Source organism: Peromyscus maniculatus, chromosome X (assembly GCF_049852395.1).
Source record: "Peromyscus maniculatus bairdii isolate BWxNUB_F1_BW_parent chromosome X, HU_Pman_BW_mat_3.1, whole genome shotgun sequence".
NCBI classification, from domain to species: Eukaryota; Metazoa; Chordata; class Mammalia; order Rodentia; family Cricetidae; genus Peromyscus; species Peromyscus maniculatus.
The window spans coordinates 3844036-3860995 of record NC_134875.1 but is presented as its reverse complement, the minus strand read 5'-3'; the positions used below and the strand labels follow the sequence as shown (position 1 = coordinate 3860995).

The 16960-nt window shown below is 36.3% G+C and overlaps 1 protein-coding gene across 6 annotated transcripts in view; it reads right to left on the bottom strand.

The window, feature by feature from the left end:
- Gabra3 (gamma-aminobutyric acid type A receptor subunit alpha3) overlaps positions 1-16960 on the bottom strand; it is a 240401-nt gene that overhangs the window by 77455 nt on the left and 145986 nt on the right. For all 6 annotated transcript variants that reach the window (XM_042268890.2, XM_006991865.4, XM_042268889.2 and 3 more), the window contains one exon: positions 5824-6044. In XM_042268890.2, the coding sequence (XP_042124824.1) occupies positions 5824-6044 (221 nt within the window). The remainder of the gene's footprint in view (positions 1-5823; positions 6045-16960) is intronic.

Below are 16960 nucleotides of genomic sequence, written 5' to 3'. Positions count from 1 at the left end.
ACACCAAATAGATTGGATCCAAATAAAAGTCCCCTCACTACATAATAATCAAACCACTAAACATACAGAATAAAGAAAAAAAATATTAAGAGCTGCAAAGGAAAAAGGCCAAGTAACATATAAAGGAAGACCCATAAGAATAACACCTGACTTCTCAATAGAGACTATAAAAGCCAGAAAGTTCTGGACAGATGTTATGCAGATACTAAGAAACCATGGATGACAACCCAGACTATTACACCCAAGAAAACTCTCAATCAACATAGATGGAGTAAACAAAATATTCCATGATAAAAACAGATTTAAACAATATCTCTCCACAAATCCAGGCCTACAGAAAGCACTTGAAGGAAAAATCCAACCTAAGGAAATTAGATACACCCATGAAAACACAGGCAATAGATAGTCCCATACCAACAAATACCAAAGAAGGGAAACATACAACACTACCACCAAGAAATAACAGGAAGTAACAGTCACTGGTCATTAATATCCATCAATATCAATGGTCTCAATTCACCTATAAAAAGACACAGGCTAACAGAATGGATACAAAAACAAGATCCATCCATTTGCTACATACAAGAAACACACCTCAACTTCAAAGACAGACACCACCTCAGAATAAAAGGCTGGGAAAAGACTTTCCAATCAAATGGATTTAAGAAGCAAGCTGGTACAGCTATCCTAATATCTAATAAAATAGACTTCAAACTAAAATCAGTTGAAAGAGATCAGGAAGGACATGACATATTTATCACAGGGAAAATCTGACAACATGAAGTCTCAATTCTGAATATTTATGCCCCAAATACAAGGGCATTTTCATTTGTGAAAGAAACATTCCTAAAGCTTAAATCGCACATCAAACTCCATACACTAGTAGTGGGAGACATCAACACCCCACTCTCACCAACGGACAGGTCTGCCAGACAGAAACTTAACAGAGAAATAAGGGAACTAACAGACATTATAACTCAAATGGACTTAATAGATATCTACAGAATATTCCACCCTAACAAAAAATAATATACCTTCTTTGCAGCACCCCATGGAACCTTCTCCAAAATTGCCCACATGCTTTGTCACAAAGCAAATCTCAACAGATACAAAAAAAAATTGAAATAACCTCCTGTGTCTTATCAGACCACCATGGCTTAAAGTTAGACTTCAACAACAACAAAAATTACAGAAAGCAAACAGTATGGTATGAATACTGTATTCATGGAAACTGAATAATGCCCAATTGAATCACCAATGACTCAAGGAAGAAATAAAGAAAGACATTAAAGATTTCCTAGAATTCAATGAAAACGAATATATAACATACCTAAACTTATGGGACACTATGAAAGCAGTGCTAAGAGGAAAACTCATAGCTCTAAATGCACACATAAAGAAGATGGAGAAATCTCACACTAGTGACTTAACAGCACACCTGAAAGCTCTAGAACAAGAAGAAGCAAACTCACCCAGGAGAAACAGATGCCAGGAAATAATCAAAATGATGGCTGAAATCAATAAAAATAGAAACAAAGAGAACAATACAAAAAATCAATGAAACAAAGAGTTGGTTCTTTGAGAAAATCAACAAGATAGATAAGCCCTTATCCAAATTAACCAAAAAGCACAGAGAGAGCATCCAAATTAACAAAATCAGAAATGAAAAGGGGGACATAAAAACAGACAATGAGGAAATCCAGAGAATCATCAGTTCATACTTCAAAAACCTGTACTCCAAAAAATTGGAAAATCTGAAAGAAATGGACGATTTTCTGGATAGGTGCCCCATACCAAAGTTAAATCAAGACCAGATAAACTATTTAAATAGACCAACAACCTCTAAAGAAATAGAAACGGGCATTAAAAGTCTCCCAACCAAAAATGTCCAGGACCAGATGGTTTCAGTACAAAATTCTACCAGATTTTCAAAGAATAGCTAATACCAATACTCTTCAAATTGTTCCACACCATGGAAACAGAAGGAACATTATCAAATTCTTTTTATGAAGCTACAGTTACCCTGATACCCAAACCACACAACGATGCAACAAAGAAAGAGAACTACAGACCAATCTCCCTCATGAACATTGATGCAAAAATATTCAATAAAATACTGGCTAACCAAATACAGGAACACATCAAAACAATTATCCACCATGACCAAGTAGGCTTCATCCCAGGGATGCAAGGATAGTTCAACATATGAAAATCTGTCAATGTAATATACCATATAAACAAACTGAAAGAAAAAAACCCACATGATCATCTCATTAGATGCTGAAAAAGCCTTTGACAAAAATCCAACACCCCTTCATTATAAATGTCTTAGAGAGATCAGGAATACAAGGAACATACCTAAACATAATAAAGGCAATTTACAGCAAGCCAACAGCCAACATCAAATTAAATGGAGAGAAACTCAAAGCATTTCCACTAAAATCAGGAACATGACAAGGCTGTCCACTCTCCCCATACTTATTCAGTATAGTACTTGAAGTTCTAGCTAGAGCAATAAGACAACATAAGGAGATCAAGGGGATACAATTGGAAAGGAATAAGTCAAACTTTCATTATTTGTAGATGATAGGATAGTATACATAAGTGACCCCAAAAATTCTACCAGGGTACTCTTACAGCTGATCAACTCCTTCAGTAAAGTGGCTGGATACAAGATTAACTCAAAAAATCAGTAACCCTCCTATATACAAATGAAAAAGGGGCTGAGAAAGAAATCAGAGAAACATCACCCTTTACAATAGCCACAAATAACATAAAATACCTTGGGATAACTCTAACTAAGCAAGTAAAAGACCTGTATGATAAGAACTTTAAGTCTCTGAAGAAAGAAACTGAAGAAGATATCAGAAAATGGAAAGATTTCCCATGCTCGTGGATAGATAGAATCAACATAGTAAAAATGGAAATCTTACCAAAAGCAATATACAGATTCAATGCAATCCCTATCAAAATCCCAACACAATTCTTCACAGACTTGGAAAGAACAATACTATGGTGATATTTTATTTTGTACTAAAATGTTAATTGTATGTTAATAAATAAAGTTGCCCGGGGGTCAGAGCTATTAGAGCCATAGCAAGAGCGTGGCGGTGGTGACGCATGCCTTTAATGTCAATACCATAGAAGACCTGGAAGTCTCTACAGACAGGCAGTGATGAGGCAGTCATGTATTTGGGTTTACAACCAATGAGAAGGCAGAACAAAAAGTCTATATAAAGTCAAACAGACAGGAAGTAGCTCTCTTTCAAAGAGGTCTCTTGGTGGAAGAGCTAGCTGCAGCAGGAAGGGTAAGGCTCTTAGCTCTGATCTCTTGGCTTTCTTCTTTGCATTGTTTCTGTGTTTATTATTTAACAAGACAGTTGGTTACATCTACACAATAACTTAACTTTATATGGAAAAACAAAAAACCTGGGATAGCTAATAGAATCCTGAATAATAAAGCAACTTCTGGAGGCATCATGATCCCTGATCTCAAGTTCTACTATAGAGCTATAGTAATAAAAACAGCTTGGTACTGGCATAGAAACCAACATGTGGACCAATGGAATCGAATTGAAGACCCTGACATTAATCCACACACCCATGAACATATGATTTTCAACAAAGAAGCCAAAGCTGTACCATGGAAAAAAGAAAGCATCTTCAACAAATGGTGCTGGCATAAGTGGATGTCAACATACAGAAGATTGCTAATAGATCCATATCTGTCACCATGCACAAAACTCAAGTCCAAGTTGATTAAAGACTTCAACATAAGTCCAGTTACACTGAACTTGATAGAAGAGAAAGTAGGAAGTAGTCTTGAATGAATTGGCACAGGAGACCACTTCCTGAATATAACACCAGTAGCACAGACACTGAGTGTGACAATTAATAAATGGGACCTCCTGAAACTGAGATGCTTTTGTAAAACAAAGGATATGGTCAATAAGACCAAATGACAACCTATAGAATGGGAAAAGATGGTCTTCACCAACCCCACATCTGACAGAGAGCTGATCTCCAAAATATATAAAGAACTCAAAAAGCTAGACATCAAAATACTGAACAATCCAATTAAAAAAAATGGGCTACACAGCTAAACAGAGAATTCTCAACAGAAGAATCTCAAATGGCTGAAAGACATTTAAGGAATTACTCAACATCCCTAGTCATCAGGGAAATGCAAATCAAAACAACTCTGAGAATCCATCGTACACCTGTCAGAATGGCTAAGATCAAAAACACTGAAGACAGCTTATGTTGGAGAGGATGTGAAACAAGGGGAAATCTCCTCCACTGTTGGTGGGAATGCAAATTTGTACAGCCACTCTGTAAATCAGTATGGAGGTTTCTCAGAAAGTTGGGAATAAGTCTTCCTCAAGACCCAGTTATACCACTCTTGGGCATATACCCAAGGAATGCTCAATCTTCCCACAAGGACACATGCTCAACTATGTTCATATCAGCATTATTCATAATAGCAAGAATCTGGAAATAACCTAGATGCTCCTCAACTGAAGAATGGATAAAGAAAATGTGGCACATATACACAATGGAGTACTACTCAGCAGTAAAAAAAACAATGATATTATAAAATTTGCAGGCAAATGGATGGATCTAGAAAATGTTAACTTGAGTAAGGTAACCCAGACTCACTCATAAGTTGATACTAAATGGGAGGGAAGGGATGGCCAAACTGCAACCCACAGCTCCAGAGAGGCTAGCTAACAGGGAAAGACTCTAGGAGGGACACATGGATGACCCTGTGAAGGAAAAGTGGATGAGATCTACATGAATGCACTGGGTGTGTGTGGGGAGGGGTGGCAAAGGGCGAGGAGTGGGGGATGAGAACATAGGGAAATGGGAGAGTCGAGCTGGAACAGGGACAGAGTGGGAGGGCAGGTAGGAAGATACCATGATAGATGAGGACATCATGGGAATAGGAAGAGGCAGGGTGCTGGGGAGGCTCTCAGGAATCCAAAAGGTTGACCCAACCTTGGTCTGCTGGCAGTGGTCCAGAGGGTGCATGGACCGGTCTACTCTGGTGACCAGCCTAGCAAATAACCTAGCTGTCATCATAGAGCCTTTGTCCAGTGACAGATGGAGGCAGATACAGAGATCCATGGCCAGGCACCAGGCTGAGTTCTGGGAATCCAATTGATGAGAGAAAGGAGAGATACTGTAGGCGAGGGATGTCGAGGTCATGATGGGAGGATGTGCAGAGATGATGGACCACACTAGTGGAAACCCGTGAAATGTGGTCTGGTGGCTGTGGAGCTCCCATGGAACTGGACTAGGCCCTCTTGACACAGAAGACAGTTGTTTGGCTCGAACTATTGCTTTTGTAAGTTTGTATATTTAAGTGTTTTTGAACACATATGTGCCTCTATCCAAACATATAAGTCTTTGAAGATATACATATTTATACAATATAAATAACTTATACTTCTTTGTGTCTCAAAATGTTCATATGTGTAACTAACTATATGGAATATAGAATATGCATGCATGTCTGTACACATGTAAATGTGTTGAAAGTATGCTTATGCACTGATATGTATATATAAATATATGTACTTGAAATATATACATATTTGCTTTTCAAAATATATACTATACAAATCTATAAACTCGAAAGAATGGTATGTATATAAAACTATTAAATTCATATATATGTATATGTTACTTAGTACATATTAAAATACAAGACGTGTGTCTGTGTGATAAACCAAAGGAATTTTCAGTGTATAACCTAAAACCTCCTACTTTCAATACATGTCCTAGCTCCAAAATACTGAGTGGGGGTTACCATTCTCTTACCTCATTGTATAGAGGAGGGTCCCATTGTCTACCAGTCTGAGCAGCTTGTTGGGTGTGGTCATATTGTGAGCCACTGATTTCTTGCCATTGTGGAAGAAGGTGTCTGGAGTCCATATCTTACTAGCCAGAAGATTGTTCAGTGGAAGGATCTTCATGGGACCATCAAATTTCAGTCTTTCATCATGCCATGTCTGTCTAAAAAATACATCAATAGTATATTCCTGGAACAGAGAGAACAAAAGAGAAACAATGTTTCAGTTAGGATTATGATGAGTATCCACAATGCCATTGGCAAATATTAATTGAAATATTACCTGTGATATAGAGAAGAAGTCTATTAGAAGTACTTACTGGAGAGTATGACAAGTGATAATGACTGAAAATTATTGCCATGTTAACTAATACATATACAATTACTGATGATACATAAATCTAATCATATATATAACATATTTTATTTGAAAAACCATTGACAACACTGACCCACATACAATATAAGCTGAGCAGAAGACTTTTCTTCTCTAGGCTATGACATCTCTAGTAAAAAAACACTCTTTGTCTTTATTGATGAATGATCTCATAGAACATTAAATACATTTATAACCATAGCCATAAAAGCAAACTCCATATTTTAATACAAGTTTCATTTGAACTCTAGCTTACATGTGTTCAAGGAATTCAAACAGGTCCTCAAACATATAAAGTGAGCTGTTCACTGAGTGAGAAATTTCCCCAGCCACTTCTTTTTGTTTTCGTTCTTGTACTAGCTCCAAATCTATAATTCTCTTGGCATACACAACATTGCTGGCCAAGTTGGCAGGAAATCTAGAATACTGGGTGTGATACTCCTGAAGGAAGAGTGCCACAGAAGGGATGGGCCCCCAAATATGAGTATGTTATCAACTTTAAATCCTGGCAGAATTATTTGATTACCCATAAATATATGTTCCAGTAAAAAGCAGGTTTTAAAAAATGGAGCAGTCCTCCACTAGCTCAAAAATATATGCTAGGTGATGTTTGTGAGTTTGATACTATTTAAACAGAAGACATTTTTCAAGCTATCACAACTCAACTGGTAAAACTCTAAAATCTTATTAGCTTAATGTGTCACAGCAAAGGTTCAGACCAAGAACATGACCTACAACTGCTGGTCAGCTTCTTAAAGCAAGAGACCCAATGAGAATATAAATCCTGCATCTGTTTACAGACTCCAGTTAAATCCTTGACTAGTTATTAAATAGGATATCACTCACTTGGAGCTCATGGAACCCAGGAAAAGGGAGGTGTAAAGAATGTAAGAGCCAGAGAGGATAGAGGTCACTAGAAAAACAAAGCGCTCTGAATCAACATGATCAAAACTCAAATGAACTCACAGAGACTGAAGCAACATGTATGGGTCTATGTATATATTATGGCTTCCAGTTTTGGATTTTTATGGGACTCATGAATGTGCAAATGAGTGAGTTTCTGATTCTAGTGTCTTCCTTTGGGGCTCTTTTCCTTTTGTTGTTTTGACTTGTCCAGCTTCAATGTGATGGTTTTTGTTTTATCTTATTATATTTTATTTTGTGAAAAATGTTTTTAGAAAATTGAAATATTTTTCAAAGAAAGTAAGTCACTAGGGTCAAAAAGCAGGGAAAAGTATTCACATACAATGAGAATGCCAATAAGAATAGGTTACAGATATCCATATTATATAAGAACTAAAAATTTCCTCCCAGATTGAGCCAAGCATCCCTGTATAAGTCAGCTATCTCATGCAGCGAGCCCAGGACCTGGTACCACTGCCTAGATGCCTCCCAAATAGATCAAGCCAATCAACTGTCTCACCTATTCAGAGGGCCTGATCCAGTTGGGGGCCCCTCAGCCTTTGGTTCATAGTTCATGTGTTTCCATTCATTTGGTTATCTGTCCCTGTGCTTTATCCAACCTTGGTTTCAACAATTCTCGCTCATATAAACCCTCCTCTTTCTCGCTAATTAGACTCCCAGTGCTCCACCCAGGGCCTGCCGTAGACTGAGTCTATCAGGTCGATCTGGAGACGGTGGGAATGGGGGGTGGGATGGGGGGAAGGGGAGGGGGGCAGGAAGGGGGAAAACAAGGGAATCTGTGGCTGTTATGTAGAACTGAATAGCATTGTAAAATAAAATAAAGAAAAGAAAAAAATACTTAAAAAAAAGAACTAAAAATTTCAATAAAGTTAAGCATTGAAAGGCTATTTGAATAAATCATTTTGACTTTTAAAATATATTTCACAGACTTTATGTGTGGTGATATTGTGTTCCCCGAAATATTGTGCACCCTAATAAACTTATCTGGGGTCAGAGACAGAACAGCCACAATATTAAACATAGAGGATAGGCAGTGGTAGCACATGCTTTTAACCCTAGCATTCCAGAGGCAGAAATCCATATGTTCAAGGATACAGCCAAGCATGGTGACTCACGCCTTTAATCCCAGGTAGTGATGGCAGAAAGCAGAAAGGTATATAAGGCATGAGGACCAGGAACTAGAAGCATTTGACTGGTTAAGCTTTTAGGTTTTGAGCAGCACAGTTCAGCTGAGAGCCATTCAGATTTGAGGACACAGAGGCTTCCAGTCTGAGGAAACAAGATCAGCTGAGAAAGTTGGCCAGGTGAGGTTTGCTGAGGCCCATTCTATCTCTCTGATCTTCCAGTGTTCACCCCAATACCTGGTTCAGGTTTGATTTTTTTAATAAGACTCTTTAAGATTCCTGCTACATTCTGCTTTTTAAAATTATTAAATTAGTTATATTTGATAGGTGAGTGACAGCTAGAATGCTATATATTGTTCTACTAAATATTTTTAATTCAATTTTTGATTTTGTTTTGAATTCTAAATAAAAGCAAAATTAAACTAAAAAAGAACAAAAGGCACAGAGATACCTTCAGCTAGCTAGGTTAAAAAACTGAAATAGCAACTAGAAGTATATGAAAATCCAATCCACTGACTGCTTCTGATCATACCTTGAATAAACTCTTCCCTGACATACTTTGTTGCCTTCATATTTGAGATATTTTCTTTCAGTTAAAGTCTAGATCTTTCCTTCCTTCAGGATCCCATTCACGTCCCTGCCTAAGAATGGGAAGATCCTACAATTTGTTGCCTGAACTGGAATATTTTTGGAGAGAGACCAAAGGCTTTATAAGTAATTAGGACAACGGGTATAAACCGGGACTCTGCCAGCCTATAAACTGCAACTCAACTCCCACATAAAGCCACAATCTTAAAAAGCTCCAACCACACTAACAGGAATGAACTAGATAAAATTTGCAAGACAGAATAAGCCTATAGCATGAAAGTTCAAAAAGGAAGTGGCTAGAGGGAAAGGAAAGACTTTTCTATTGAAATTCAGCCCCATCTAATCTTGGATTGATGTTCAAATGAATGTACATTGTCTGCTTCATCTAAAACTCTCAAATTGAGAAATTAACATAAAAATTGGTCTCAGATGCAAAGAGATAAGGTATCACAAAAACACTCTGGAAGGACAACCCTATAAATGAATGCTTGGTGAAAAGAATATTGTAATCCACAATAAAATACCTAAGGAAATGGTCAGTTATCTGATACAGCATATAACCGAATTAGACTCACTTTACAGACTTTATACAATATAATTATCATATAGAGATTAGGAAAGATCTGCTGTTAAATTATAAAGATTTGGGGGAATAGAAAAATTAAAAAAAAAAAGGTTTGAAAAAGGACCTGCGTGAAGTGCCATACTATATAAGAAAATGAGTTACCAGAAAAAAAAATTAATCAATCAGAATTGATATTACCAAAGAGAGATAAATATATGGGGAAAAAACTGCTCAGACAGATAAACAGGAGAAAATATGAAGATAAATCTTTCCTACCATTTTAACATGAATAAGCAGGAAAGGTTCAGAGAATCTTCTTGAAAATTCTAAACATAAGAGAATGGAGAAAGTGAGGGAGGAACAATTTTCAATATTCTAATGGATGAACTTTCCCAGAACTACTGAAATAGATGTATTCTTAGGTTCAAGAACCATAATGAGCTGCAAAGTCAATAAATTAAAATAGAGCCAAGCCAACCCAGCACAAAGCAGACTCAAAGAATACCAAAAAGGAGATGAACAAAGAGCTGTCAACTTGATTGACATCAGACATCTTAAAGGTAACAAGACAAGTCAAAAAGTTAATGCAAATGTATCTCGGAAATTCCAAAGGGAAAAAGAAATAATCATTATTCCAGAATTCTATAGCTGATAGAGCTAGGTCAACATAAAGCTAATTTTACACATGTAAAGTAAGACAGAGCATTTAGTACTCAAGGATCATTCTAACTCTGAGTTTTCTTATGGCTGGGTTCTTTGCAGCCTTCAGTCCCATTGGACTGTACAGTAAAGAGAAATTCTTTGATCATCTTACCATAAACAATTACCAATCCTTCTCCTGACCATTTGTTACTTTTCTTCTTCACAGCACTGACAAAAATGTCTTTGTTTACCATTTCTTTCAACACAACAGACTGTAAATTCCACTATAGTAGGGACTTTTTTCTGTTCACTGCTATTCCTTCGCATCTAAAACTCTAAGATGAAGTATACACTCTATGCACAAATATAAGTAAATGATTAAATAAGCCTTCTCAAAATGACTTCTAAAAGAATACTTTCCTGCAGTTGAAAGTGAAACCCTTATGAATATAAAACAGGGAATGTACTGAAAAGTACATTCATAAGCTTTAAAAATGGCTAATAAGGATGAGGAGAATAAGTTAGAAAAACAAATTAGAACAAGCTATATAGAAGGAGGGAGTAAAATGTGGAAATTAATACATTCTTATCAGATTTGGAAAAAGAGTGAAGATATAAAATGCCATTCTCATGTCAAATATATATGTAAACATTTAAGGTAATCAATCATGAATGTAATTGAGAGGATATAAAATACAAAAGTAGGAAAAAATGTTTCAATTTTATGGAAATAAGAGAAGAGAAAATAAAACAGAAGAGATTAAGGTAAACCTCAGAAGACATAAAAGAGAAGGACTGGAATGATTCAGCTGTGTTTGAGGATGATCAAAACAAAGTATACAATACAGACAAAAGGGACTATACAGTAAACAGTTTTGCCTTTGTAATAAAGTATCATTCCAGTTTTTTTAAGTGAAAATACAAGTCCTTTGAAAGTCACTACATCAGAGACATTCCTTGATCACTCTATTGGAAATAATAGTTTAAAATCTGGAATGCTAATCCTTCCAGCATTTTTCACTTTGTTTGGCATTGCTTTGACTCTCCAGGGTCTTTTGTAGTTCAATATGAATTTTAGGATTTTTTCTCCTACTTTTATGAAGAATGTCTAGGGACTTTGATGCAAATTGTATTGAATCTGTACAATGATTTGGGTATAATTGTCATTTTCACAATATTAATTCTGCTAATCTATGAGTATAGGAGATGTTTCCATTTTCTAGTGTCATCTTAAATCTTTTTGCTCAGGGATGAGCTTCCTGATAATCTGATAGGTTGTCAGATCTCAAGTGGTCAGCACTAAATACACACACACACACACACACACACACACACACACACACACACACTTGAACAATACTATGTAAATTCAGTAGGTTATATGTGTGTGTGTATGTAATTAAGGAAAAGTAAGTCAAGTCATGAATTTAACAGCGAGTAAGGGAACGTGAGAGGAGCTGAGAGAGGGAAGATAGGGTAGAAATTACATTAATGTGGTATTTATGTATGAAATTCTTGAAAAATAAATTAAAATTCAAAAATCCTTATAATTTGTTATTTTTCTTCACAATAACAAAATATAGTTCTATTATACATGAATTAATATTATATAACCAAAATGTATATGTTTGGTTATATAATTATTAAATTGCATGAAAAAATCAAGAAACACACGTTCTCAATAAATAAAAGCCCAATCAAATTTATAATTTATTGATAAAAATTAAAACCCAATGAATAAGTATGAACTAATTTATACATATAGATTTTCTATTTAATACATAGTAAAACAACAGCAAAAATCTCTGCTTAAAAGTGATAAATGTTTACATCTGAAGTTTTGTTTTCGCTTTCTAAAGTGGTACTTAGTGTGAAATTGATACAAAAGATTTAAACACACTGACAAGATAAAGAAAAATCAATATTCTAATGTACCTCAAGATTCTGGAAGTACCACAAAGCACAGGCAAAGAAAGTGGAGAAAGGGACAATCCATACACAAGCAAAAATTTCAATAGGAAACATAAAGATATATGTCTTTAATTTAAAAAATTAAATAAAAACACAAAGTACAAGTGATACATACATATATACAGCCAAAGGTGGCTTTGAAAACACTACCAGTTTTTAAACTTCTCCCAAATTTAATGAAGAAAAAGAAACAAGTGTAAAATCATGGTAGAAAGAGAGCACCAAAAGATTATAAAGTAATCAGGAGTAAGGAATTAAAATTGGACTTGATTTGATCATTGCACATCATCTGTATGTGCTGAATTATCTCACTATAACTCATATGTACATTAAATAATAAAATAAAAATAGAAACAAGGAAGTCAGGTAAGAACTTCTTTTAACTAAACATGCTAAAAATGATGGTGGGATGGACAAGAGTGGTAGCAGTAGAAACCTGTGATCATAGGTTATACATAAAATAGTATAACAAATTAAGAAATGAATAAAAATCACATCAAATGCAAGCTACATACTTCCAAGAAATGTAAAAATACTCTAATACTGGATTATGTATTAATTCAAGCAAACACAAAGATTGGAGGAGAAAAAATTATCTTAATAGACGTCAAAGGGAAGTTGCATGTTTTCAATTATGTCTATAAATAAACACACTCATATCTCTTATGAAAGTCAGAATGGAATAAAGAATGAATGTGTTGTCATGTTCTCTACTCAGTTATCTGACATTTGACCTTTCAAGGATATCTTATGGTTGCAAATCTTACCTTTTAAAACTAAGAATCAACTCCGAAATTTTTATCATTTCATGAACCTACAATTAGACTGATGACTTAGCACACCTTTAATCCTAGTACTCAGGAAGCAGAGGCAAGAGTATCTCTATGAGTTTGATGTCAGCCTGGTCTACAGAGTGAATTCCAGGATAGCCAGGGCTACACAGAGAACTGCTGTCTCAAAATAAAATAAAATCAGTTAACTGAATATGGTGATATTTTATTTGTACTGAGATGTGATTTATTTGTATGTTAATAAATAAAGTTTCCTGGGGGTCAGAGCTAATAGCCAGCTATAGCAGAGCTGGGTGTTCGTGGTGCACGCCTTTAATCCCAGCACTTGGTAGGCAAAGCTAGGTAGATCTCTGTGTGTTCAAGGATACAGCCAGCATTGGAGAAACACGCCTTTACTCTCAATACTCACCATAGAAGATCTGGAGATCTGTACAAACAGGCATTGATAAGGCGGTCATGTGGTTGGGTTTACAACCAATGAGAAGGCAGAACAGAAGATTTATATAAAGACAACACTCAGGAAGTAGGTCTCTCTTGGCTGAAGAGGCTAGCTGCAGCAGATGGGTAAGGCTCTTAGCTCTGATCTCTTGGCTTTCATCTCTGTATTGGCACACACACACACACACACACACACACACACACACACACACACACACACACACTGAATTAAAATGAAGATCTTGTCATTTTCCCAATTTTAAGTACCTTCTCCCCTTTCCTATCTCTCCATCATTCTCCATTTGAAAAAGCTAATCCACAGCAATATTTCAGTGATGCATGACTCTTAAAATGTTCTTCTAAGCATTTGCATGTGGCCTGGATATGCATGTTACACAAATCCCAGGAAATAGTTGATCATGGACTCCTAGGAAGAAATTTGTGAATATAGAACCATTATTTGATTGCATCTGGAAATACACTACTTGACAAGGAAATGAAAGGAAATTGACTTCCTAAGAGGCATTCAAAATAGGCAACCATTCTGTACCTGGGTCTGTAGTAAGGAAGGACTTTTAAGTGGACATATTTTCTTTTTCTAATGCTAGAGAAGAAAAGACTTCAAGTTCACCTTTACCAGTAAAGTCACTTTCCCTGAACTATTATTTTCTTTTTAATGACCACTTTATTCTGTGTAATATTTAGATGTTTTGATAACTTTGCACAATTTCCTTAAGATTTGTCCAAACAGAATATATGATACCTGAATATATTACGAAGAATTATGACTGTTAATATCCATTATGGATTTTCATTCCTTTTTTTTCTTTTTCCCATTAAGCTAGGTGGTCATTTCTATGACTGTACTGTTTTACTTGCATCATTACTTGGCTGCCCATTGTATTTCCTAGGAAATTTCTCAGTTGAAGATTTACAGCATTTGTTACCTTTCAGCAGTCAAAGTATCTTTCAGGAAAGGGTAAGTAACACCTAGAACTGATATCTAAACTTTCCTGCTTAACAGTTCCTCAGCCTCCATGATATACATTATAATTCAAAGGATCTTAACAATAATAATTGGGGAAGAAGAGGCTATCAATTTGAGGGGAGGGGCACATGGAAGGAGTTTATAGGGATTGGGAGGTGCTGGAGAGAGGAAAGAAACAGGACAGTGATGAAACTATATTTTATCAAAATGTATAAAAATTAAGAAAGAAAACAGATTTTACAACAACAACAACAATAATAACAACTTTAAATGAAATATCTTGAGATACCATGGGGAATTTTTCCATCTGCCAAGATCTGGTTTTCACTATTAAGGATAGACAATCCTAGTCTGAAAGTACATTTTCCCTAAATGTACTAAATTTTTTAAACGTTCTGTCTGATATTGCCACCTCTCTACCACCTTTTTGTATATCCAATCAAAAAAAATGACCTAAGCATTCCTAAGGGTAGATAGTTGCAGAAAGGCACAAAGTCTCTTGCTGTCTCAGTGTTAATATTACTGAAGAGCCACATAGTAGTTCACTACATTTATTACAGAGTTATCATAACCTGTTCAATCATGGCAACTATAAAATCCCTATTATACAGTTTACAACTCATTTCTTATACTCAAACTTCATTTACTTTTTCATGTATTCTGTTATCAGGCATTCTTATGTTTTTTGTTGCTACTCATCACCAAAGTCAGACTGTTTGGGGTCAACTGTTTCACACTACCAAGAACACTGAGAGGAAACCTTTCAAAAGCAACAGCAATGTGTTTCTCACTCACATGAACTACAGTCTTAAGAAGAGATGGGAGTACTGCTAAAAGAATATTGAATATATTTGATCCAAGCATTTCCTCCTGACCAGGAAAGATCCACTCATTCTATTGCTTTAACTTAAACCTATTGAAGAAATATAAACAAACAAGTGAAATAATCAAACTTTGAAAAGAGAAAGAGACAATATCTAGATTTGCAGAAATGTGTCCAGAGCCCCTGCATACACACTGGTGGGGAAAAAGTGCTTCATTGGTATCTCTGGGTTCAAGTACCTGTTTGCATGTGTATGTCTTCAGGCTGTTTAAGGTAGTGCACATTCTATGTGTGTTTGATGTTTATGTGTACATTTGTCTGAATGTATTTATAGGTGATGATGAATGAGTGGCAATGAGCAAATGTAGTGTGTGTGTGTGTGTGTGTGTGTGTGTGTGTGTGTGTGTGTAGTGTTAAGAGAAAAGAATGTGTTAAATTTTCATTTTAGGGTTAAATTTGTTGGGGCTGAGAGACAGTTTAGTAAAGAGTTTGCTGTAAAGCAGGGAGACATGAGTTCAGATCCTCAGCACTGACATAAAGGGCTGGGCATGACCCACTAAAAACAGACATACAGAAGTGCCAGTGGCCATGTAAGAGGAGCAGCAGATGGCAATTGTCTTCAGGGGATCGGCACACCAAGAAACAAATCTCCGATGGGTGAATCACAGATAGGCAGGCCCCAAGATCGCAGACCCTGGAATGTCTTTTGCTTCTGCTGTGCCTTTACATGTTTGTCACTGGTATCTGGTATGGTGTGAATGAGTGTGGAAAGATCCTCACTGTTAGTAATAGAGTATGTTTATCTCATGGAAATATCCTGCTCTACTGGGCATTTTCACCTGTGGATTATTATGAAGATGATTTCATCCTAAGCTGTACTGTTTAACTGCAGCAATGATTTTATACAATAATAGTGTTAGTTTAAATAGGATTTTGATGATTGAGGGTCTTTAATAAATATAGTAAGGGATTATGATAGAGGTTAGTTTAGCAGAAAATTTAACATAGGCTAAGGTAGGATAAAATGTTGCCCCTGCCTCTGATAAAGCAGAGGCTGGAGAGGATTAAAAATAAATCAAGCAAGTGTCACAGAACACAGGAGTTTCTACTGAAGAGTCATATAGACTGTGGCTTAGGTTAATGATTACGAAAAGCAACTGAGTCCGAGTAGTCCAGCTAGCTTTAATTCTTTTAATCTTAATGTTGGGAGATGTGTTCATAGTTTTCAGAGTGCATCATAGCTAAAACAAAGCCTTGAAAAAACTTCAGGTTACATTAGATGTTTTGATAGTAACTTTGAGAAGAAAAACCCTAGAAAACAATATAAAGTTCACAAGGACACATAGCTGAGTGATAGATTCATTAGATTAGATTAAAAATACAAAGCAGCCCAACTGCTAATAGCTGACATATTTTCTTGTTAGGGTTGGTTGATGATCAAAGGTGAGGATTAATTTCTTATACCCATTTGTACTTTTTATTAAGAAATTTTCTATTCATTTACATAACAACCACAGATCCCCTTCTTCTCCCTCCTCCCACTCCCAACCTTCCCCCCAACCCACCCCCATTTCCACCTCCTCCAAGGCAAGGTCTCCCATGGGGAGTTAGCAGAGCCCAGCACATTCAGTTGAGGCAGGTCAAAGCCCCTCCTCCCTGCAACAGGGTTGTACAAGGTGCCCCACTATAGGCACTGGGCTCCAAAAAGCCTGCTCATGCACTAGGGATGGATCCCGATCCCACTACCTGGGGGACCCCCAGACAGTTCAAGCTAAGCGATTGTCTCACCAATGCAGAGGGCCTAGTCCAGTCCCATGAGGACTCCACAGCTATTGGTCCACTGTTCATGTGTTTCCACTAGTTTGGCTGGTCATCT